The following is a 25008-nucleotide window of genomic DNA, read 5'->3' on the forward strand; positions in this document are numbered from 1 at the left end:
AGGGAAGGGTTGTTATGTAATCTGTCAGTTTCAGAGGCATTTCAGTTTCCCTTTTGGATCCTGGTTATTCTTAGAGGCTTTGATTTGTTCATGATAGTATAGTCATTCTGTTAACTTGAGGTGTTTTTAATGCAGATATATCAAGAGCAGTTTTTAAGTAGCTTGAAACAGTTTTATTTGCAAATGCTTTTATTTTCCTCAATTTCACTTTGGAACTTACAGGCAAATTCAGATGGGAATAGTCTCATGATTTTAGACTGTTGTATATACGTCTGCATTTGAACCCCTTTCCTTGGGATACAGTGATTCTAAATGGGAACATAGTTTGCAAAACTCCTCTTGGAGTTTTGGAGTGTCTAACTTAGGTACACGCTTTGAAAACCATCACTATCGAGGGGATGTTTGGCCTTTTGCATGTTAGTCAAGGTGGAGTAATAAGGTATATCAAAATGATTGTGATATTCAAGAAAGGCTAAGTATCAAGACGATCTGTTTAACTACAAAGAGTCTTAAGCTCTTAGAATTTTTATAAATTACATAAAGAAAAGGTCATATAAAACATTTTAGGTTTATTCCACTCCTGAAATTTCCTCTGGCCTTTTTTTTTTACTCTGTATTTTTATTCCTCATATGCTGAACTCTTTCTTCTGCCTTCTCCTTGGTTCAAGCCCTGAATGTAGCACTTCCCACATCATACTAATGTTAGTTGTTGTCTCTTTTTCAGTTGTATATGCCTGATGTTTAAGATAGTGTTTGGCACTTTAATGTATTTCCAGTTACTGAGTGTTTTGATATTCAAAATAGAAAAGATCATAAATGTACCCAGAAGTTAGGTGCTCATTTAGTACAACTGGGGATTAAATTAAGAATTGGGTTTATTAATATTCTATTATAATACTTTATTAATAACTACTTAAACTTCAGTCTGTGGAAGTAAGGTAAACCTCACAGATTATTTGGATAGTTTATATCATAGGACCTTGCCGAGATGATCTATTCCAGAACTTGGTGTTCTATCATCAGGATATCTCAAGATCTTAGGCGATTTGATATCTACTTATTTCAGCCATCCATTGACTCTGGGTTAAAAACTTTGCTTTCCTGATTGTGGTAGCAATTCCTTAATTTCTTTTCTTTTTTAAAAAAATTTGCAGTTGGAGTGCCTCAAGCTTATCGCCTCTCAAAAGTTCACAGACAAACGCATTGGCTATTTAGGGGCAATGCTGCTGTTAGATGAAAGACAAGATGTCCATCTTCTCATGACAAACTGTATCAAGAAGTAAGTCCTTTCCTTCTTTTAATAACTACTTTGTGCTTTTAAAGTTTTCTTACAATATGACATTGAGAGCATCTGTTTATTGACTTTATTTACTACCTAGAATATATTTGAATTGCTCTTATAGTTCGTGTGTAAAGAAGGTAAACAAAGGATTAAAACTTCTGTAGGGCAATATTTATTATTATCTTTTAAGATTTTATTTATTTATTTGAGAGAGAGAGAGAGAGAGTGTGTGTGTGTGAAAGCACACGAAAGCAGCGGGAGGAAAGGAGAGGGAGAGAATCTCAAGCAGATTCTGCACTGAGTGCAGAACCTGATACGGGGCTCCATCCTATGACCCCGCGATCATGACTGGAGCCAAAATCCAGAGTTGGTCACTTAACTGACTTAGCCACCCAGGCGCCCCTGTAGGGGGTAATTAAATGAAGGCATTGCATGTACAACATCTTCAGGCATAGGACCACAGTTTAGCAATGAAACAAGAATTTGGACCTACATGGAATAGAAAAAGCATTGGTAAATCAGAGATTTCTTATATTTCCAGGACCTTGAATACCATGAGTAATGAAATTTTACATTTATTAAAGAATTACCGGTGTATGTTCTGAGTAAATACCATTTAAAGGTAAAAGAAGAGGTCTTGCTTGTTAGTGGTCTAATTCAAGATTTTACTTGCATGAAATTTTACTTAGGCTTGTGAATTTTTTTTTTTTTTAATGTTGTCTTTTTTTCCCTCTAATGGGTGCTTTACTAGTCCAGTCATGTTTGTTTAACTTAAAAACTGAGGAATGCTTGCTATACGGAGGAATTAGAGTAGCTAAGCAAGGGAATTAGCAGTTCTTCCCAGCATCCTTAACTTTCGAATAAACATCAAATGTTTATTCGAAAGTTGTGGAAGTTCTGGTGGCCTTATTGGTTAAAGGTACTTTTCGGTTTGGTTTTGGTGTATCTATTAGTTTAATCTCCTTTTGTAGATTTCTTTTGCATTTGTAGTATTTGTTTGACAGAAAGTAGATGCAGGGGATATAGGTAATCACGTTTGTAGTTATTGAACTCTTACACTTTTATGTGGTCAATAATGTTCTACTTTAAAATTTCCCAGTGGATAATGGAAAATCCCAAAATGAGAATTACGATTTGCTTGTAAATATAGAGGGTGTCATGTAAATACATTAAGTCTGTGAATCTTAATTTTGGGTCTTGAAATAAATACTAATGAAAATACTGAGTTGATTCCTGTATTCAGCAAATACTTGTAGACCTGCTGCATGCCAGGAGCTGTTACAAGTTCTGGGGAGGGAGAGTGAAAACAATTGGCAGAGATCCTTGGTGTTACAGAGGTTACAGTCTTCATGTTCAGCACGACTCGTTTATACCTTTACTCTGGCTAGGCCTCTGAGAGTTTCTTTAATTTTGGTTCTTGCATGCTCTGTTGCCCTTATTACTTAAGCCTTCAGTCACATGCTCCTGATTTGGCAGTTCTGCCTAGCAGCAAGTTCATATTAAAGAGTTAATACCAAACTCAAGTGTAGGTTTATAGCTTGATAAAAAATTGAAGAATGAGGCACATAGGCAAGGAAGAAATCTTTGTTTTGAATTTTAATGAGACCTAACCAGGCCTCAAGTGAGCTTTTTTAGAGAGAAATAATAGTTGGGGATCTCGCCCCTTAGTCAAAGCTCAAGTTAAAGGACTTTGGGTCATTTAGTTTTATTTTTCAAAAAATATTTGTTAATGAATTGGTTGGTTTGTTTTGTGAGGTTTTTTGGTTTTTGTTTGTTTTGCTTTTGGTTTTTATTATGGGGCATCACTGTGTACCAGTGGTTTTTTGTTTAATAATGAATATTTTCCAGGATGCCTGGTTAAGCGGCTGCCTTCGGCTCGGGTCATGATCCCAGAGTCCTGGAATTGAGTCCCACATTGGGCTCCTTGCTCAGCCAGGAGCCTGCTTCTCCCTCTGCCTGCTCTTCTCCCTGCTTGTGCTCTCTCTCTCTGACAATACATAAAATCTTAAAAAAAAAAAAAAAAAAAAGAATGTTTCCCTCATTGTTCATTGGCCTAGAAAAGCTCTTTCTTTAAAAATTGGATATGAGGGGCGCCTGGGTGGCTCAGTGGGTTAAGCCGCTGCCTTCGGCTCAGGTCATGATCTCAGGGTCCTGGGATCGAGTCCCGCATCGGGCTCTCTGCTCAGCGGGGAGCCTGCTTCCTTCTCTCTCTCTCTCTGCCTGCCTCTCAGTGTACTTGTAATTTCTCTCTGTCAAATAAATAAATAAAATCTTTTAAAAAAAATTGGATATGATATATATATATTTTTTAAAGATTTTATTTATTTATTTATTTGATAGGCAGAGATCACAAGGAGGCAGAGAGGCAGGCAGAGAGAGAGAGAGAGAGAGAGAGAGGGAAGCAGGCTCCCTGCTGAGCAGAGAACCTGATGCGGGACTCGATCCCAGGACCCTGAGATCATGACCTGAGCCGAAGGCAGCGGCTTAACCCACTGAGCCACCCAGGCGCCCCTGGATATGATATTTTAAGAGCTTGCATTATGCAAATGTTATTAATCATTGAAAAATGAAGGAAAAATCAGCTAAATATTCTTGGAAACTGGGAGCCTAAATGGGAACGTCATAGTTAGACTTAAATATTATTGAGGCATGTGGGTGGTTCACTCGGTTAAGTGTCTGCCTTCAGCTCAGGTCATGATCCCAGGGTCCTGGGATCGAGCCCCAAATCAGGCTCCCTGCTCAGCTTGGGGCCTGCTTCTCCCTCTCCCTCTGCCTCCTGCTTTGCCTGTTGCTCTGCCTGCTTGTGCATGCTCTCTCTCTCTCTCTCTGTCAGATAAATAAATAAAATCTTAAAAAAAAAGAAAAAAAGACTTAAACATTATTTTTACCAGGGAAAAAAATACTTTCTTGGGAGAGAGAGAGGGCAAGCAGGGGGTGGAATTGGGGGGAGGGGCAGAGGGAAAGAGAGAGAGAGAGAAAGAGAGACTCTTATTTATTTATTTATTTTTAAGATTTTATTTGTTTATTTGACAACACAAGCAGGGAGAGTAGTAGGCAGAGGGAGAGGGAGAAGCATACTCCCCACTGAGCAAGGAGCTCAACATAGGGCTTGATCCCAGAACGCTTGGATCATGATCCGATTTATTTTTTTTTTTTTTTTTTTTTTTTAAAGATTTTATTTATTTATTTGACAGAGAGAGATCACAGTAGGCAGAGAGGCAGGCAGAGAGAGGGGAAGGGAAGGAAGCAGGCCCCCGCTGAGCAGGGAGCCCGATGCGGGACTCGATCCCAGGACCCCGAGATCATGACCTGAGCCGAAGGCAGCGGCTTAACCCACTGAGCCACCCAGGCGCCCCATGATCCGATTTAAAGGGAGCCACTTAACCCACTGACCCACCCTCGTGCCCTGGAGAGAGAATCTTCAGCAGTCTCCATGTCCAGCTTGGAGCTTGACTCAGGGCTTTATCTCACAATCCTGAGGTCATGACCTGAGCCAAAATCAAGAATTGGACACTCACTGAGCCACTCAGGTGCCCCTTTTCAGTCATTTTTATCTTAAATATTCAAATTGCTAAAAAGTAGCAAACATGGCTAATTTATACTTTACTTTCTTTTCCTTTCTTTATTCAGAGAAGGTTAAAACCATTTATTATTTCATTTAAAATTACCAGTAATGATCCCCTTACATGTTAACATAAATAATGTTTTTAATGAAAAATTATTTTGCAAAATAAAAACAATTCAAATGAGAAAAATAACATTATTTCATTTATATTTTTAAAATCTTTAAACGTCTGGTCTAATGGAAGACAGCCAGATGTCATATTTGCTTCTACATTCAATTTCTTGTGTTGTTTTGATTGAAGTATATGAAGAATATCCAGCCTTTCACAGATAGTTGGATAGTTAGAAAAAGGAAGAGGACTTTAATAGCCTTTCAGATAACTGGATATTCTTCTATGAAACTATACCAAAACTCCATAAATGGTAGTTTCTTAAGGATTAGTTTCAAGGTGGAATTTGAAACCATATTAGTGAAGTTTGGTACTTTGTTATATTAAACCCATTGCTCCTCTTGCACTTGGAATCTTTTACTCATGTATGCATTTGTAACACCATGCCTAAGTCACTTGGGAAAAATTGGCTTAGTTAAAGTATTGGTAGACTATGAAGTTTATCATAGTCTGTAGCAATACAAATTATCCAAAATTCTAACTCTCACTTCAAAGCTTGGATTTTATCATTGGCAACAAGTATTGTCAGTTGTTGCTCTTGATAAGCCAACTTGGCTCCTTTTCCAGAAGATGTCAGCTACATGCCCAAATCCTAATAATTAATGCTTGTCTGTCAGTTATTTTTCAAGTACATATTGTATATATTTGAAAAGTTCATAGTTAGGGACGCCTGGGTGGTTCAGTCGGTTAAGCGTCTGCCTTTGGCTTAGGTCATGATCCCAGGGTTCTGGGATCGAGCCCCACGTTGGGGTCCCTGCTCAGTTGGGAGCCCGTTTCTCCCTCTCCCTTGGTCCCTCCTGCTCGTGCTCTCTCTTATCTCAAATAAATAAGAATAGAAATCTTAAAAAAAAAAAAAGTTCATTGTTTAGCTTGCAAGTGAACAGGTGCTTTTCTCGGAGATTACCACTTGGGTATGCAGAAGTTCTTTATGAATACTTCGTATTTCCTCACACAATATTAAACGGTATGCATTTGAGTCAAGATTTAGTAAAACTGAGCTTCTTTACTGCCGTGTCACAGGCAGTCTTAAGTGAAACAGACTCATTCCTTTCCTCCTTCCTTCCCTCTCTCCCTCCTTCCCTCCCTTCCGTCCATCCAGCCTTCCTTCCTTCCCCCCTTCCTTCATTTGTCTAGGTGTGGCAGTGAATACAGTGACCGCTAGTACAGTTCGGTGCCACTACTCTGCCAGTAATTTTCTCCACCACTGCTTTTGCATCAAGTGCAAATGTCAGTATAGTTGGCAAATAACGAGTTAGGATTATGAAAATAGTTCGGCTGTCCTGGACCCTGTGAAACAGTCTTGGGACCTTCCAGAGATCCGTTAACCACTGAAATCCTTGAGAACCACCAACTAAAGAATATTAAAATGCTCTTGGGATGCCTGGGTGGCTCAGTTGGTTAAGCAGCTGCCTTCGGCTCAGGTCATGATCCCAGCGTCCTGGGATCGAGTCCCATATCGGGCTCCTTGCTCGGCAGGGAGCCTGCTTCTCCCTCTGCCTCTGCCTGCCATTCTGTCTGCCTGTGCTTGCTCTCTCCCCACCCCCCTCTCTGATAAGTAAATAAAATCTTAAAAAAAAAAAAAGTGTTTAAAATGCTCTTAAAGCCAGTAGAAGTAGCATAACTCGTATAGTAATTCAGCTTCTAAATAGTAGAAGTTGATTGTAATATATATGATGAATTTACTGGTTCAAGCTTTTTAGTATTTCAGCTTTTTCTGAAGGTATACTTCCTGGCTGGTTTGTAAATAATTTTGTACAGTAATCAATGTCTGTTAGAGATAGGATTTTGTATATCTGTATCACCAGGTACTGGGCCTCATCGTAAATATCTAGTTTAGTTTGTTAAAGGTTGTTTAATTAGCTAATTTTTCTAGTTACTGTTTTTTTCTTCTTTTGAATACATAAAAATGTAAAAATTAGGGCGTCTGGGTTGTTAAGTTGTTAAGCATCTGCCTTCAGCTCTGGTTATGATCCCAGGGTCTTGGGATCAAGCCTTGCATCGGGCTTCCTGCTCAGTGGGAGGCCTGCTTCTCCCTGTCCCACTCCCGTGCTGGTGTTCCCTTTCTCGCTGTGTCTGTCTGTCATATAAATAAATCTTTTAAAAAAATGTAAAAATTAATGTAACAGCAAGGTAAATGTTATACCATAAGGTTAGAGGTTTCAGAGTATTTCTGTTGTGATATTTAAGTCACCTTAAATGCTCTAGTAGGGGTTCCTGGGTGGCTCAGTGGGTTAGGCCTCTGCCTTCGGCTCAGGTCATGATCTCAGGGTCCTGGGATCAAGCCCCACATCGGGTTCTCTGCTCAGCGGGGAGCCTGCTTCCCCCTTCCTCTCTGCCTACTTGTGATCTCTCTCTCTCTCTCTTCAAATAAATAAATGGAATCTTTAAAAAAAAATGCTCTAGTGGTGGGAACTGCTTTTTGATTTTTTTTTTTAAGGTTTTGGTTGATGTATGTATATCTTGTCATTTTTTTTAAGTGAATACTAGTAGAGCATATTAAATTTTTAAAATTTTTATTCTTTAGATAGAACGTGCATGCGCCAGAGTGGGGTGGGTGGAAAGAGGGGGTATAGGGTGTCGTGCAGGGGGAGGAGGAATGGAGGGAGAGAGAGAGAATCTTAATTGGGTTCCTCACCCAGTATGGAGCCCAGTGCAGGGCTCCATTTCACAACCCTGAGATCATGACCTGAGGGAAATGAAGAGTCAGACCCTTAACTGACTGAGCCACCCAGGCACCTCCCCAAATCTTCTAAACATACAGTTATGCTTCACATTTCTGTCTTCGTTGGCTTTCCCTTTCATTGGTTTGCTGAATTTTCTGAAGTAGTTTGTCTTCAACAGATAACATATTGCTGAATTTCTGTTACTTTGGTATTTGGAAACAAGGAGTTGTAAGCCTGTAGGAGGCACTGTAAATCAGTTCACTGTATTGGTAATTTGTAATAAGGTAAACATATTTTTGCAACAAATAATTTTGTTAATTATTTTTCTTACTGGACAAATTGTGAATCATTCAGAGTTGCCTCATTAGATTGTGAAGCTTCTGTATGGGGAGCACAAGTAAAAGCATGTTCATTTCTACCTTTTTCCATTCTTTTACAGTGATCTTAATCATAGCACGCAATATGTACAGGGGCTAGCACTTTGTACCCTTGGCTGTATGGGCTCTTCAGAGATGTGCAGAGATCTTGCAGGAGAGGTAGAGAAACTCCTGAAAACCTCCAATTCTTACTTAAGAAAAAAGGTAACTTTTAATGAAACCAAATGTCTGCATTTGGATCAGGGACTATTATGGAGATGGGGAGGCAAATTATTTTTGAGAGCTCTGATGATGGTGTAATGTATCTTTCTTGGCAGTAGATATATTTTAAATGATTGTATATGAATCAGGTGTTTGTAAGTCAAAATCTGTCTTTATACTAATTTTGGAGGTCTTTTTTTTTTTTTTTAAATTAATAACTCCAGTTGGTAACTGTGAACACTTTAATTCTTCTCCTAATACCCCTTTTTTCAAGAAAATGATTTATAAACAAACAAATGTTACAGGAAATCCTAGATACGTGATTACTTCCTAATTTGCCAGATTCTAAACAGTATTAAATAGAGTGATAATGAACAGAACTTTAAGAATTTACTTTAGTCCTAATAATTAGTGCCCATGCCCATGTCTTTGTATGAGTGACTTTGAATCTCTGGAAGTGCAGTTCCATTGGGACCTACGTAATTATTAGAGAATGATCTAGAACATACTTTATAAATTGGTGTGTCTAAATGGAAGACAATAATCTTACTCTCTTACTTGCTTTTATATGTTGATGTAAACATTTATGTTTTTTAAAATTGTGCTTGAACCTTGTAACCTTCATAAACAAAGGGTGTAAAATGTGGGACTTAGAAGACGCGAACACTTACTATTGCCTTGTTGTCATTCACTGTGCCGCCACATTAATGGTGTGAGAAGGCCCAAGCTGTTTTCTAGAATCATGGACTGTTGATGATGATTGTGAACCAAAGTCAGTGCTTTCTCTTAAAGTATGAGTGGGCTGCTCTTGTTCAAAAAGTACATTATTTCATGAAATAAAACACTTCTGTGGATTGGAAAAAAAATCCATTTTCCCCCAAATATAACTTGGGAAGAATTAGCTGAAATCGTTTCTTGTTACTATATCTATTTTGTTTGTGGTATTTTACTCCAGCAAATAGTATTCATGGGTACTTTTGGTATGCGTAGTCAAAATCAGTCTTTGTACCTTTTCTTCCAGCGAACAAGTCAAGACCATCTTTTCTTCAGTAGAGACTAGCTAATTATCAAATGATTTTCTTAATATCAGCAGAGAATGAAGATAATAGGTATTATTAAAACTAACAGTAGTAATGTATCTTTAAATTTTATGGTGTTTTTATAAAACCTTTTGGTCATCTTAGAAGAATGAGTATCACAAATGGAAGTCTTTATTTTTTACTTTGAAAAACACAGAAGTTATATTTAATTTGTTTGATAAATTCATGTTAACCATGGTCTAGTCTAGGAAGTTTTTGTCCACTTATTTAGTAATACATGAACAAAGGGACAGCTGAGCTAAAAGTTCTCATTAATGAAATAGTATAAATTGGAAAGTCTTGACCAGTTAATATATAATAAATCTGATGTCTCACTTCTTTATTCTTTCTTCTTTCATTAGGTGAATTAAATGATAATAAGGCTTTTGTTGGTATTTTTTCTAAGACTGGTTGCCCTGACTTAGTTGAAATAAATCTTTTTCCTTTTCCTTCATAGGCAGCACTATGTGCTGTTCATGTCATCAGGAAGGTTCCTGAACTTATGGAGATGTTTTTACCAGCAACAAAAAATTTATTGAATGAAAAGAACCATGGTAATGTGATTTGGATGCGCTTGTGAAGTACTGAGGGAAAGGAGGAAAGAGAAAGGGCTTCAGGGAGTTTTGGCTTTCTCTTTGAGTGCAGTGGACTTGCCTTTTTGCTATGCTTAGACACTTTGCCAGGAACGGTTGATGGGTCAAGTCTCACTTTTCTCAGATCCTACTTTTATAATTAGAGATTGATTCCTTCATAGTAAACTTGGTTTCCATTTTCAGTCCTCTTTTACTATATTAAAAATACTATGTTAAGTTACTGATACTCAGTGTAATATACAAATGATCCTAGCCTTGATTTTCATATCTAAAACACTTCGATTTCCTAGCTCTCTTGCCGTAGGGGGGAAAGAAATTATATTTTTATTACCTTGTGGTAGGAGTATAAAATTTATGAAAATCCTTTAGGTTACTTGTAACAGGAATTTATAATGGGTACTTAGATATATTTATATAAAACTTGAGAGAAACTAAATGGAACGTGGCTATTTTTTCCCATACTTTTATTCTTATTTTGAAGTCAGTGAAACAAGTTCTGAGTAAAGAAAATTCATTTGTCCTACTAAATGTTAAGAGAAAAAATGGTAAGGTATATTTAATTTGATTAATTCAGTCCTGTGCCTAGAAGGCTCAAAGTAAACTTGTTGGATAAATGAGTGGTAGGGTACTTACTTATTATTAGTGAAAACTATTGTGAGATTCTTTTTACTCTGGAACAAGTGTATTACCTTGGAGTTTTGATTCATTTTATCTGGAAATTTAAAAGTTTTTTTTAAGATTTTTCCTTTTTGAACGATCCTATCTCAGCTAACAGCTCTTTAATAAGTACAGGGCAGATGATACCTAGCTTATAGTGACTGTATTTCCTTATGGATAGGCTCAGATGGAGAGACACGTGTGTTGGTTATGATTTTTTAGCAGTTATCTTGGTTACATAGTTTGAAATGTTCTGATTTAACTGAGTTGACCAGGTATCAGTTTAATATTTCCTTTGTATTCACCTCAGTGCTTACCTTCTTTGGGAGATTAAAAACAAAAGAAGCAACTATTTTTTGGAATTGACCTGCAGAACTCAAAGCCCTATTCTGTGGAGTTGAATAACATATAGCCTCATTTTAGTTTTCATTTGCTCTTATCTTTCAGGTGTCCTTCACACATCTGTAGTCCTTCTCACAGAAATGTGTGAACGAAGCCCAGACATGCTTGCACATTTCAGAAAGGTAGGTACCATTCTGTATGCCTAAGCCTTTCTTGACTGAAAAACAATTTTCCTGAAGAGTACATCATTTCCTCACTTAGGAATTTTCTTTTGAAAGGAAGTTATGGAGCTGAATAAAGGACTTGACCAGCCCTGCTGTGTGGTAGGGCTAGAAGCCAGATTTAGGCAAATAAGAACTGGCAGTAGTACAGTGTTTTCCCTTTCATAATAAAAGTCTCTCAGTGTTGGCACACCTACCAGTCTCTCATGTGCTTTATCTGCTGTTTTCACATTGAAGACAGGAAATGTAACTTGAGGTCAAATTACAAACAGGAATTGTGTGTGTGTGCATGCGCGCGCACGCGCGCCCGTGTGTGGGTGTGGGTGGTGCGGTGTGTGTTTTTAAAGGCAGGTAATTTATTTTTTTAAAAGTGAAAACTGCAAAGTGAAGTTTTACATTACTTTTATGTAACAGAGTCACCTTCTGTTCATTTTAGACTCTTGACTCTGGTGACTGAAATCTAGCTCTCTTAGGTTCCCCCATCTCTTTCTTACAGCATTCTAAAGTGGAAATTTTTGTTTTCTTCACTGGTTTTTAGAAGACGGTAGTAAGGATGCCTGGGAAAAACTGTACTTTGGGTCGTTCCATGCATTTAATTCCTTTTTAAGGTGCTGATCACTCGATAAATGGGGCTTATTTTGTATTTTAGATCTAACAAGGCTCTAATAGCATTTATTTTTTTGATTTTTTTTTTCCTTCTTAGATGTTCATGTCTTGATTAAATTATTGTAAAATAGTATGAGGCCTGTATCTGTCCCTAATGCTTGCTTTGTATGTTTTGTTCCTGTTGTCTGTTTGGAATCCTGCTGTATGTTAGAATGAAAAGGTAAGAATTAACCCTCTTCTAGATGGTGCATGCTGGCATTAGGTCCTTAGTAGCTTTTGTGCATCCATCCACAAATGCAGCTTTTAAAAAAATACACTAATGCTGAAGCTGTGCTTAATACTATGAGTTATTTGTTTTAGCATTTTTGGCTAACTCCCGAGTCCAATTTTTGTCTTGTCACTTAAACTCCTTACTCCAAAGTCAGCCTTGGATTTCAGTTGCAGCCTTTCCTGAATTCTGAGCCTCCTTCTCTGCCTTTTCTTCATACTCACTTGAGAAACTTTGAACAGTTTCCCAGTGGCTTTGGTGATGGCAATTCCAGATCAGTTTGGAGCCTTGGCACAAAACACTGCTTCTTTTTGAAGTAGATATTTTAGAATCATGTGTGGGTAACCTCATACTTTATAAAAAGCTCTGTATGTACTTCTGGAGCTCTCAGTTCAGACTTAGAGCTTTTATTTCTCCCTTACCTGCACTTAGTCCTTCCTGGAAGTTTTGGGACATGAAAGGATTTTGGGATAGAGTGGGTGGGCATCAACTGATTTTCATGGCTGCAGCGTTTCCCTTTGTCATCTTATCTTGTTTGTCTTGTCATAAGTTTTAGTGACTTGTATTTTTGTCTGAAAAATAAAGCTGGGTTCCAAGAATTTGTATGCTAAACTTTTAGGCATTTGTGCTTTTTGTCCCAGGGCAATTTTACGCGGTGTGCTGGTCTTGTGTCTGTGAATTAAAAAATTTGTGAATTTAGTAGCCCAAGGAAAAAAGACTTCTCTAAGAAATCAGGTTAAATAAGTAATTAGGAATATGTGTAGTACAAAAAAGGAGGCCATTGGGAAGTATGCAGGGTGAGCCACTCTTTTGTGCAGAGCTTGGTAACTAGGTGATCCCGGCTTTATTACATGTTAAAAGCAGTTTACAAATTTATGTTATTCTTCCCACTAATATAAATCTGTCCACAGTTGACAGATTTAATGGGGATTCTGTTTAGAATTTACAGGTCACTGTAACTTAGGTTTGTTTTAATCTTGGAGTTGTCCAAGTTAGAATTTTGTTTAAATGGCTGATGAATCACAATTCTGAAGTGTTACAGCCAAAGTTCTTTAAATTCATACAGATTATATTCTCATATTGAAAAGTGGCCTCAATATTGTGAGTGAATTCTTTGGCCTTTGTTTTGATCTTGATCCCCTTTTAAAGTTGAGGTGTAAGGAGGAACAGAGCCAGAAGACAGTGAGAAAAAGTCATTGAGTTGCAGCAAATTGGTTGGGGCTGTTCTGATCGCCTCCAAAAGAGATGTAATTTGCTTCACTTTGGACACTTGTTTTCTTAATTTTAGGTGATTAGAGTTGTTAATGTAGCTAAATTGAGTTTTTAGTTGGAGCCCAGAAAAGTTCCCATTGTGGCGCACATTTTGGAAGAGGGTTTAAGATTAAGTGCTTAATCAACAGAATGAAATGAATGATAACATTTGAAACATTTAAAACAATACTTTGAAGTTCAGCTTAGCCATAACATTGCCTCTACTATGTGTTATGACTCTAGTGGACAAAGTAAAGGAAGCGCAAGAGGGGAATTCTGACCATAAGGAATATATAGTTTCATTAACAAGATGAGACAAAGTAGGCAACAAAGTGTTTATAATTAAGTGCTGAAATAAAATTTTACCAAAAATTGTATCTTATGAGTTAAGAATAGGGAAAGGAAATTATTCACGGCCTTGCTATCTTCTTAAGGTGAAAAGTACAATTTTTTTTAATGTGTCTTTCCACTTGGTAAGTGTTGGAGGCCTTTGGATTCCCTGTTGTTTGTTGGAAAAGAATAGAACTAGCCTTGTCTTAAGTTATTTCTCTGTTTGAGATAGTATATCTTAAAACTGTAATTTTAATAAAATCACCAGTATTTTTGGTGATAATGTTTTATATTCAAATGTTTGAATGAGTAAAAACCGAACATGTTTGTGTTACTGAGATATGTCAAGTTTTCTAGAAGTAGAAGTGCAGTGTGCGCTGTAGGCATCTGTTTGACTTGATTCCCACAGGCTTTCTGACCTCCTGTTACTTGTAGTATCTTTGCATATATAACTCTAGGGTAAAAACATCATTTGTTTTAATTTGTTTTACATATTCTGTCTTGAGTTCCTGGCCTAGGTACTCTTAAGTTCTGTTTATCAAGCATCAGCAGTATACCAGCGTATGGTATCAGTAGAATTTTCTTGGATTCAGACCCTTGCACCCCTTTTTAATTAGGCAGATTACCTGCCTATTCATGAGAAATTCTTTGATGTTCACTGTTTTTTGATGCATTTTTCTTCTCTGCAGCTTGTGCCCCAGTTAGTTCGTATTCTAAAGAACCTCATCATGTCGGGATATTCACCAGAACATGATGTTTCTGGTATCAGTGACCCCTTTTTGCAGGTGAGGTTGAAAGAAAATTTTGGAGAAATGAATTTAATACCTTTGGAATAAATTGTTTCTTTCCTCTTAAGTTTATGTCAGTAGGAATTTGATAATTAACTGGTTAAACAAATTACATTAATAAGTGAATAGTGACAGTTCTATACTGCATTAATAGAATAAAATTGTAGTTGTACTATGTAATATTAATATCTATTGCATAGAGACTTGACTTATCAATATACTATAGCTTTGTAGGTGGTGGTATCCTTTAGTTGTGGAATGATGAAGTGTGGGTTGTCTAATTACTTCATTCAGACTTAGAAGTATTTATATTTACTACTTCTCTAAAGATAATGTTTAAAATTCTTCTCTTTGAATTTTGACCATTTCTAATGCGATCTGAGACTTCATTTAAGTTATTTGAGTTTCATACCAAGTAAGTTCCTTTGTGCCAGGTGTAATTTGTTGACACTAATCATGTTTTGCACGTTAGGTACGAATTTTGCGGTTATTAAGAATTTTAGGACGAAATGATGATGACTCAAGTGAAGCTATGAATGATATATTAGCACAGGTGAGTAGACTCAGTCTGCGCTGTATAAAATCTTCATTTTAGTGTGGTGGGAGTAGAACGATGGTGGTTAGATGGAGCAGTATTTATTTGTGTCTCCTCATTGGTGGCTGTAATCATTCACAAACTGTCTCTTGTTACCTTTGGATATTTTTTGAAAGTGTTATTTTATCACTAATGTACTGCCCACTTGTGACTTTTCAGGTTGCCACAAATACGGAGACTAGTAAAAATGTAGGAAATGCTATTCTTTATGAAACGGTTTTGACTATCATGGATATTAAGTCAGAGAGTGGACTGCGAGTAAGTCTTTTAAAATCTTTCTCTAAATATTTCAATTAGAATAAATAACTTGGGCTTGAGTACTGTAGAAATGAGTTGCATTTGGAAATTAACTTTAGGAAAGTGATGTGGAATGTATAATGCTGAGTTTTGGAATCTGAAGTATCATTCCCTCCATTAAAGGCTTTTAATATTGATTACAATAAAGTTTGGAAGCTCTCTGGTATAGTTAGATATATAGATACTGTTGAGTGAAGGAAACATTTCAAAATAAGCTTTTATTAGAGCCATGATTTGAATTGTATTCATCACTCCAAATAAGACATCATATTTGAGTTACTTTGTTTTTCTTAAATATTTGTGTTTTTTTCTAAAGAAATGAACACTTAAAGTAAAAAAGCTGGGGCGCCTGGGTGGCTCAGTGGGTTAAGCCGCTGCCTTCGGCTCAGGTCATGATCTCAGAGTCCTGGGATCGAGTCCCGCATCGGGCTCTCTGCTCAGCAGAGAGCCTGCTTCCCTCTCTCTCTCTCTCTGCCTGCCTCTCCATCTACTTGTGATTTCTCTCTGTCAAATAAATAAATAAAATCTTAAAAAAAAAAAAATAAATAAAGTAAAAAAGCTAAAACAGTACCAAAGATATGTAGGGAGGGAAATGTTTGCCTGTAGCTTTCACGTTCTCCTAGTGGGGCATATGGTTACCCTTTCCTCATGTATTTTTTTCAGAAATCTGAAAATGTATCTGTACACGTGTATTTCTTCTCTTCCGCAATTTTTGAAACTTTTGGCAGTAATTTTAGACTTACAGAAAAGTTGCAAAAATAGTTTAGAGCTTGCACATACCCTTCACTCAGTTTCCCCTAATGTTAACATCATGCATAACTAGAGATAATTATCAAAATTAGAGTTAATATTGGTATCATGCTAAATTACAGAATTTAGTCAGCTTCCACCAATTTTTATACTTCTGCCATTTTTCTGTTTGAGGAGCTGATCCTCGATTCTACATTGTATTTAATTGTCATGTCTCCTTAGTGCTCTCCAGTCTGAGGCAATTCCTCCATCTTTCTGTGCCTTTCATGACTTGGACACTTTTGAAGAGTACTGATCAGTTACTTTGTAGAATGTCCCTCAATTTGGCTCTCTCTGAAGTTTTCCTATGATTAGATTGAGGTTATGCTTTTTTGGCAAGACTACCACAGAAGCGATGTGCCCTTCTTAGTATCCTATCAGGAGAGACATGCTATCTGTTTGTGTCATTACTGGTGGTATTAACCTTGGTCATTTGGTTAAGGTGGTGTCTGTTGTGTCTCTCCACTGTATTGTTATTTTTTCATTTGTAATTAAAAATAGTTTGAGGGGGGCGCCTGGGTGGCTCAGTGGGTTAAGCCGCTGCCTTCGGCTCAGGTCATGATCTCAGAGTCCTGGGATCGAGTCCCGCATCGGGCTCTCTGCTCAGCAGGGAGCCTGCTTCCCTCTCTCTCTCTCTGCCTGCCTCTCCGACTACTTGTGATTTCTCTCTGTCAAATAAATAAATAAAATCTTTAAAAAAAAAAATAGTTTGAGGGAGACACTTTGAGACTTTGCAAATACCCTGTTCTCAGCCTTTTTGCCCACCCATTTTAGTATACATCCAAGAATCTTTTTTTCTTTTTTAAAGATTTTATTTATGTGTTTGACAGACAGAAATCACAAGTAGGCAGAGAGGCAGGCAGAGAGAGAGGGGGGAGCAGGCTTCCTGCTGAGCAGAGAGCCCGATGAGAGGCTCAATCCAAGGACCCTGAGACCATGACCTGAACCGAAGGCAGAGGCTTAACCCACTGAGCCACCCAGGCACCCCTCCATCAGAGAATCTTTTCTACAGTAGTTATTAGGGTGGTGTTCCAGTGACACTTTTCTATTTGCCTCATTTTTTCCTCATTAAATAATTGTAATTCCTCTGTAAGGAGGAATTTATTCATGAATTTATTCATTTTTTCAGTCACTTAATGATACAAGAATTGTTGGTTCATAGCCTTGTAAGAAACAGGTTTACTAAATACAGTCCAGTATTTAAATGTATACAGTTCTCTTTGTCCTTACCGTTCCAGTATCTAGATAACTTAACCAAAGTAATTTAAGTTAGTTCTCTTCCTCTCCCTCCCTTTCAAGCAAAATGATTGTCTTGCACCTTACTCTTTCCACCTAACATTATCTTGGAATTAGTCCATATTGATGTATAGAGACCATTCTCATTTTTTTTAAAATGGTGGAATATACATAATATAAAAGTTAACCATTTTTAAGTCTAGTTCAGTGGCATTAAGTAATTCACTTTTGCAGCCAGCACCACCATATATCTTCTGAACTTCTTTGTCTTCCCAAACAGAAACTTTGTACCCATTAAACAATAACTTTCCATTATTTCCTACCTTCAGTGCCTGGCAACCATCATTCTACTTTCTTTTTCTGAATTTGACTATTCTTGATACCTCATATAAGTGGAATCATAAAGTATTATCCCTTTGTAGCTGGCTTATTTCACTTAACATAATGTCTTCAAGGTTCATCCATGTTATAGTATTTGTCAGAACCCTAATGGCTGCGTGATACTCTGTTGTGTGGGTTTGCCATAGTGTACTTAGCAAATTTGCTATTAATGGACACTTAGCATGTCCCAGTCATTTGTGATTACAGATAGTGTTGCAGTAGATTCTTGTGCATATGTGCAAGTGTGTTTTTCAGATAAATTTCTGTAAGTGGAATTGTTGAAGCAGAGGAGATGTTTAAAATATGTATAATTGCCAGAATTTTCTCCAGTGAGGCTGTGCCAGTATTACTCTTCCACTAACAATATAAAAACTTTAAAACATAATCTTCTAGCAATCTTCTAGCAATTACTTTTGAAAGAGTATGATTTTATGAGTTTGCCCTGAGGTTTTTGTTCTGTTTCATTTTTGTTTTTTGCTAGCCATCTATAGAAGTATCCACTATCACCTTTAAATAGTTTGCACCATCAGGGGTCAGGAGGTGATCCTTATACAACGTAAATGTTTAATTTTATTAGATTTTTAACCTGTGTTATTTCTCTTTAGGTCTTAGCCATAAACATCCTTGGTCGTTTCTTATTGAACAATGACAAGAATATTAGGTAAGTCAACTGGAAAATATCTTGTATCTTGGTATTAGAAACTCAGTGTTTTCAAGAGTGATTTTGCTCAAGATCACATATGTACTGAATGACTTTTCTAGAACTTCAACTCAGGATTTTTATTTTTAAATTTTAAAACTTAAAGCTACTATTTTGTAAAGAATTTGAGGATTTGGCTCATGACTTAACTTTTACTTTGGTTTACATTGTCAGCATTAGGAGTCAGCAAACTTTTTCTGTGAAGGATCAGATGGTCACTATTTTAGGCTCTGTGGGCCTTAGGTCTCTCTGGCAAGTATTCAAAATTCTGTGTCTTGGTATGAAAGCAATCATAGACTATGTAAGTGATGAGTGACTGTGTTCCAATAAAAATTCATTTATAGAACCATGCAGCATAGGGCTAGAGTGTGGCTTGCTGACCTCTGCTCTAAATTAAGAAGAAAAATGTAACATTTTGCACTGCAGACCTGGAATGTGTTTGTGAACTCCAGCTAATTTTTTTAAGTAGATGAATTTATAAGTATTTTATTTTGTTACTTTCTTTCATGTATTATGTCCTTCTTGCCCTTTTCCCCATTTTAATCAGGAGAAAATTTCTTTCTTATCATGTGAGCATTTAAAAATGTGTAAATTATCATTGTGGTACCCTGAATTATCTCCTCCTTCCAAAAGAATTTTTAAATATTTGAATCTTAAACTCAGATTTTTATAGGGACAGTTTTGGTACCAGTATCAAATAAAAACAAAGAAAATACAAATGGTAACATTGAAATCATTTCCTCTTGTGTTTGGGGGCTAAGAAAAGGCATACTATATGCTTGTTTTGTTGTACCATTTGGAAGAATTTGGAAGAATGGAATCAGTCACTTTTAGAAGTTTAAGTGGACTTGACCATGAATGCAAATCTAATAAATTCTCTTGATTACCACTACTTAAGATTGTAGTGTCATTTATGTCTTTAAGATGTTACTATTACACTAATTCTGTCTTGACTTTTAAATATTTAAAGATACATAGTCTTTAGACATCTTCTTTGTCATTATTTAAGTAGAGGAGGAACTGTCCTGAATTTTACATTTCATTTCTGTTTTCTGCAACTTTGTTTCATCCAGATACGTAGCTTTGACATCTTTGTTGAAGACGGTGCAGACAGATCATAACGCAGTACAGAGGCACAGAAGCACAATTGTGGACTGCTTAAAGGATTTGGATGTCTCAATAAAACGGTAACAGATTACTGATCGTTCTCTGCTCTACCCCCTACCTGATAACTTCATAATAGATCTGAGAATGAGTATGTTGCTATTTTTTATTTAGTCATTATTTTCACAGTTGAACTCTCTGCTGAGGAAATCCTTTTTAAGAGAGGATCGGCAGAGGGAAGGTTAGATCAGTGAGAGAGGCCAATAAGGAGTACTGAAGTGCACACTGCGGTTCTCCTTGGTTTTTTGTACAGACAGGTACCTATGAGCTGGGGAGAGGTCTGCTTAACAGAAGTACTGTGCTATGTGTGCTGGAGGATGAAAATGCGGAGTGATCCATCGGCTAAGTGTTTTATCACAATGCTGAAACTCAGTTGCTGACAGCACACATTTTCCCACGGTACTTATGCCCTGAGATACTAGAAGCAGCTGTGTTTTTTTAGAACAGTGCATCTAAGAATGACTGTTAGGCAGCAGATAGCACTTTGAAAAAGCATAATTTCTTTTCCCCAGTGGAGTAACTCGACTGAATCTATGGGAAGAACTGAGGGATGTTTGTAAAACCTAGTTAGAGTTAGCCTCAGTGAACTTTTGGTTGTCTGTTCAAATCCAGAATAAATCAGATTTGAAGTGATCTCTGAAACCATTCATTTAACAAATATCTATTGATATTAAGTTCCTTTTATTTTCAGAGAGCAGATGCTAAGCGCGTGAGCAATGTTAAGATAGACCTAAACTCAGCCACCATAACTCACCTAGTGCTTTGCACAGGAATTTTTTTTTAATTAAAAAATTTTTCTTTTAAAGATTTTTTTTTAATATTTTTTTAATTTATTATTTATTTGACAGTTAGAGATCACAAGTAGGCAGAGAGAGAGGAAGGGAAGCAGGCCTCCCGCTGAGCAGAGAGCCCGATGCGGGGCTCCATCCCAGGAATCTGGGATCATGACCTGAGCCGAAGGCAGAGGCTTTAACCCATAGAGCCACCCAGGCGCCCCTAAAGATTTTATTTTTAAGTGATCTCTGTATCCAGTGTGGGTCTTGAACCTACAACCCTATAAGAGTTGCATGCTCCACCAACTGAGCCAGCCAGGCACCCCAGGGTTTTTATTGTGGTTGGGGGCGGGGAGGTGCTTTGCACAGGGCTTATAAGCACCCTCTCAGTTGATTCTCAGAGCAAGCCAGTGAGACAGGCTAGACAATTACTTCTATCCCCACTTAACAAATTAGTTAAAATACAGTCCCATAGGAATCCAATGATTTCCTCTAACCCTACCCCTATAAGGGGCAGACCTGGGAATAGAAATTATTTTTTTTAAAAGATTTTATTCATTTATTTGACAGAGAGAGAGAGAGATCACAAGCAGGCAGAGAGGCAGGCAGAGGGAGAGGAGGAAGCAGGCTCCCCACCGAGCCGAGAGCCCGATGTGGGGCTTGATTGCAGGACCCTGATATCATGACCTGAGCTGAAGGCACAGGCTTTCACCCACTGAGCCACTCAGGAGCCCCTGGGAATAGAAATTAGACCTCTGACTCCTATTGTGTTGTTTCTCTATTGCTTTTGACTGGGATTTGCATTTCAAAAGTAAAAACTGTGTCTTCTTGACAGGCTGTTTAACGCTCCGCTCGGAGCTCAGACTCTGCAGCCTGAATGCCTCATTTCAAATTTTGGCTCTGTATTTATTAAACTTGCTTTGGTCACTTAACCTTTCTCTGCCTCAGTTGTCCCATATGTAAAATGCAAATGCAAGAGCATGCACTTCAGAGGCCCCTGTTTGGCTCAGTTGGTTAAGCGGTTAAGCGTCTTAACCTGCCTCAGGTTGGATCTCTGGGTCCTTGGATTGAGCCCCACGGTAGGCTTCCTGCTCAGTGGGGAGCCTGCTTTTCCCTCTCTCTCTCCCTCAACCTCTGCCCCTCCCCACCCCTCATTCTCTCTCTCTCTGTGAGCACCCACTTCAAAGGGTTATGCAGGATTAACTGGATTATATGTAAAGTACTTAAGCAGTGTACAAGAATTAGCTATTGTATCCCTGTAAAGACTGAATGTTGTTCATAGATCAGCTAAGATGAAAGTATTTCTTACTTATTAAATTGGTATTTTGAAAGTAAATTATATACCATGTTTGAAATTACTGACCAAATATGAGAAGATGCATGTAGTAATCTTCTAACTTTTGCATGTCAAACACTGCCATTTTGCCTTGGTTGCCAAATTTGATAGGCAGTTACAGAAACTCTTATTTGCCCCCACAGCACATGCCCTTTTTCCTTTTTCATGGCCCTCATTCTCTTTTGCCCCCCCAGCCCCTACCAGCTTTATTGAGAAAAAAATTAACATAAACATTGTGTAAGTTTGATGTTTACAGGTGCATTGATTTGATACATATTGTAAAATAGTTACCACCATGGCATTAGGACACCTGAGTCACACTCATAGTTACCATTTCTTTTTTGTGCTGAGAATAGTTGAGATCTGTTCCTGTAGCAACTTGCAAGTATATAATCCATTTTTATAATTATTAATTTTTGTTGTCATGCTCTGCATTAGATCCCCAGAATTTACCTATTTTATGGCTGAAGTTTGTCCCCCCCCACCCCAGACCCTGGTAACCACCATTCTAGTCTGTTTCTATGCTTTTTTTTTTTTTTTATTAAAGATTTTATTTATTTATTTGACAGAGAGAAATCACAAGTAGATGGAGAGGCAGGCAGAGAGAGAGAGAGGGAAGCAGGCTCTCCGCTGAGCAGAGAGCCCGATGCGGGCTCGATCCCAGGACTCTGAGATCATGACCTGAGCTGAAGGCAGCGGCTTAACCCACTGAGCCACCCAGGCGCCCCTGTTTCTATGCTTTTGACTTTTTTAGCTTCCAGGTGTAGGTGACATCGTACAGTATTTGTTTTTCTCTGACTTATTTCACTTATCATAATACCTTCAAAGTGTGTTTTTATTCCAATTTTCTGTATATCTTTTGATGTAGACTGTTATATCCTCTTTGAACAGAAATGGATGTAATAAAAGGCGAATGTCATGGCTTTATCACATTTTTAAGGAATAATGCAAAGGGGTATATTTCGGTAATACTTTTGTTGTTTCTCTTTTTGAGCCTTTTAAGTATTCTGAATTTTAGCTTCTTAGATTGTTGAACCCAAACTGCATTTTTGGTCATAGGTAGTGTATCTTTTAGAGCTTTTTGAGGAAAAGTGTTGAATGAAGATTCAAAATGCTAAAACTAAGCTTGTTGACTTAGTTGTCTTGTGTACAAAGATTGCAATTACAAGATCATGGAAGGACATCAGTATATCTGCCAGTACTTGATGTTCAGAAACAATACACCTGGGTCTTTGTTTTGTTCCTGCTATAAATATCATAACCTTTTTTTTTTTTTTTTAAATGTTTTCCCTCTGCAAGGCGCGCAATGGAATTGAGTTTTGCCCTGGTAAATGGGAATAATATCCGAGGCATGATGAAGGAATTACTTTATTTTCTGGATTCCTGTGAGCCAGAATTTAAAGCAGATTGTGCATCTGGAATCTTTCTTGCTGCAGAGAAGTAAGATTTAATTTTTACATTCATTGATAAAAGATGCTTAGAACTTTTTGAAAGCATCTTTACAACTTGGGGAAAATGTTGTATGTTGTAAACCTCTTTAAAATGTGTAATGTTTATTTCAACCTCCCAGTTGGAAATTTGCTTCATTAGAAGGTGATTCTAGCCAGTATTTAAGTATGCTAAGACCAAAACCAGCCCACTTTTATAAAATGTCCTCTTATATCTGTTCTTCAACTTCTCATCTATGAAGAAGAGAATAGAGAAGCTTTTGTTTGTTTCTTTGTGGGTTTTGGGTAGAGAATAGAAAGACTATAGCGTCACAGCATCTAAATTGTGATTCTGTGTAAAACTTTTAGGAAGAAATACCTCAATTTTAGTAGTGTGGTTATTTCTCCTCTCTGCACTGTGAATTTAAGGAAATGAGTTTCTAGTCCTGGTATTGCCTGGATCCCTTTTCTTTCTTCTCTGTCCTCCTGCTTTGTCTTCGTGATCTGTTTTCTGAAAAACTGGAGATGGAGTCCCATGTCTCAGCTCAGTAACTCGTGTTACAGTTATTAATGGGGAAACATCTGAGTTTGTGTAGCATTTCATTACCCTTTGAAATGGGGGTAGCTGCTAGATTCGAAGGTAAGATTTGCCTCCAAAATAATCACTTTACCAGTAAACCTAAAAAAGATTATAGGACGGGATTTTTGAAAGTCACTGAGCACAGAATATAGTTCACAGGTTCCAGTAATTTCATCTGGTGCCATTATTTCCCCAGGTATGCACCTTCCAAACGGTGGCACATAGACACGATTATGCGTGTTCTGACAACGGTAAGTACTGTTTTTTTAGTCAACATATACCAGGTGCAGGATGTGCTGATTAATGAGGCAGACAAATCTCTTGTTCTCAGGAGGGTTTACATTCTAGTTCTAGTGGGAGAGATGAGAAATTCATGGAGAAATACGTACTATCCTGTTAGGCAAGAAAAAAATACTATGAGAAACAGTGAAGCAGCATGAAGGACTACAGCGATGGCAGGAGAGAGTGGAATATGGGGGCAGCGGGCCAGTTCTTTTTTAGATAGAGTAGTCAGGGCAGGTCACTCAGAGGAGGTGACACTTGAGGAGAGAGCGCAGTGAAAGGAGGAGCCGTGCCAAGGTTTGGGGGAACAGCAAGTGTTGCAAAGCTCTTGAGTGGCAGCAAGTGTGGCCTGCTTGGAGGCAAGAAGGCGGCAAGTGAAGCCAGTAGCATGAGAGGCAGAGAATGGTAGGACTGAAGCAGGAGCTAGGTTATGTAGGGCCTGTGAGGAGTTTGGAAGCCATTGGAGGATTTTGAATGACTACATTTATTCTGGTTTTAAAATTACAGATTTATAAGTTGTTCTTTCTTTGGCAGTCTTCCAGAGTTTTGGAGCATCTCTATTTATCATTCAATTAATAGAAATCAGAGATTTAACAGTTAAAATGAAAGTGTTGTGGCAAATAAAGAAAACATAACTACCTATGTTTAATTGCTGTGTCAGAAATAGATACCATAAAGGGAAATTTCCACAGGTTTAATCACATTAAAATTCAAAATTTGTAAGGCAAAAGGGAAAAAATCTACAGAGTTAAAAGGCAAATGACAAGTGGAGAAAAACACTGTAACATATGACAGCATGTTAATAGCTTTAATCTATGAATAGTTTACAATTAATAAGAAAAAAATCAAACACTGTAATGGAAAGATTGGCATTTGAACAGACATTTCACAAAAGAAGAAAGAAATGGCTAGTTAATATTACTTACTAATAAAGAAATTTTACTTATAAAATTACAAGGGAGATATCATTTTTCACTTGTCTTACTTTTTAATCAAATTCCTAGTGGTAGTTAGAAAATAGAGAAATAGGCAGTACCCTCCACTTTGTATTGGGTA

At 37.5% G+C, this 25008-nt stretch overlaps 1 protein-coding gene, 1 long non-coding RNA gene and 1 other non-coding gene across 4 annotated transcripts in view; all 3 read left to right on the forward strand.

The window, feature by feature from the left end:
* Nucleotides 1-25008, forward strand: part of AP1G1 (adaptor related protein complex 1 subunit gamma 1) — an 82924-nt gene that overhangs the window by 35981 nt on the left and 21935 nt on the right. The window contains exons 3-14 of one of the 2 annotated variants that reach the window (XM_032323353.1): nt 1155-1279; nt 8119-8260; nt 9794-9890; nt 11034-11110; nt 11967-11975; nt 14294-14389; nt 14865-14945; nt 15147-15245; nt 18296-18351; nt 19464-19577; nt 22963-23103; nt 23867-23921. In XM_032323353.1, the coding sequence (XP_032179244.1) occupies nt 1155-1279; nt 8119-8260; nt 9794-9890; nt 11034-11110; nt 11967-11975; nt 14294-14389; nt 14865-14945; nt 15147-15245; nt 18296-18351; nt 19464-19577; nt 22963-23103; nt 23867-23921 (1092 nt within the window). The remainder of the gene's footprint in view (nt 1-1154; nt 1280-8118; nt 8261-9793; nt 9891-11033; nt 11111-11966; nt 11976-14293; nt 14390-14864; nt 14946-15146; nt 15246-18295; nt 18352-19463; nt 19578-22962; nt 23104-23866; nt 23922-25008) is intronic. The other variant, XM_032323352.1, reaches the window with a different exon arrangement.
* On the forward strand, nt 1624-7643 carry LOC116578822. Its single transcript, XR_004281061.1, has 3 exons — nt 1624-2476; nt 4214-4216; nt 7631-7643. It is a non-coding gene; the product is annotated as an uncharacterized LOC116578822 (long non-coding RNA).
* Nucleotides 19859-19943, forward strand: LOC116580379. The gene has a single exon (XR_004281632.1). It is a non-coding gene; the product is annotated as a small nucleolar RNA SNORD71 (small nucleolar RNA).

The sequence above is a fragment of the Mustela erminea genome, chromosome 19 (genome assembly GCF_009829155.1).
Source record: "Mustela erminea isolate mMusErm1 chromosome 19, mMusErm1.Pri, whole genome shotgun sequence".
Classification (NCBI taxonomy): domain Eukaryota; kingdom Metazoa; phylum Chordata; class Mammalia; order Carnivora; family Mustelidae; genus Mustela; species Mustela erminea.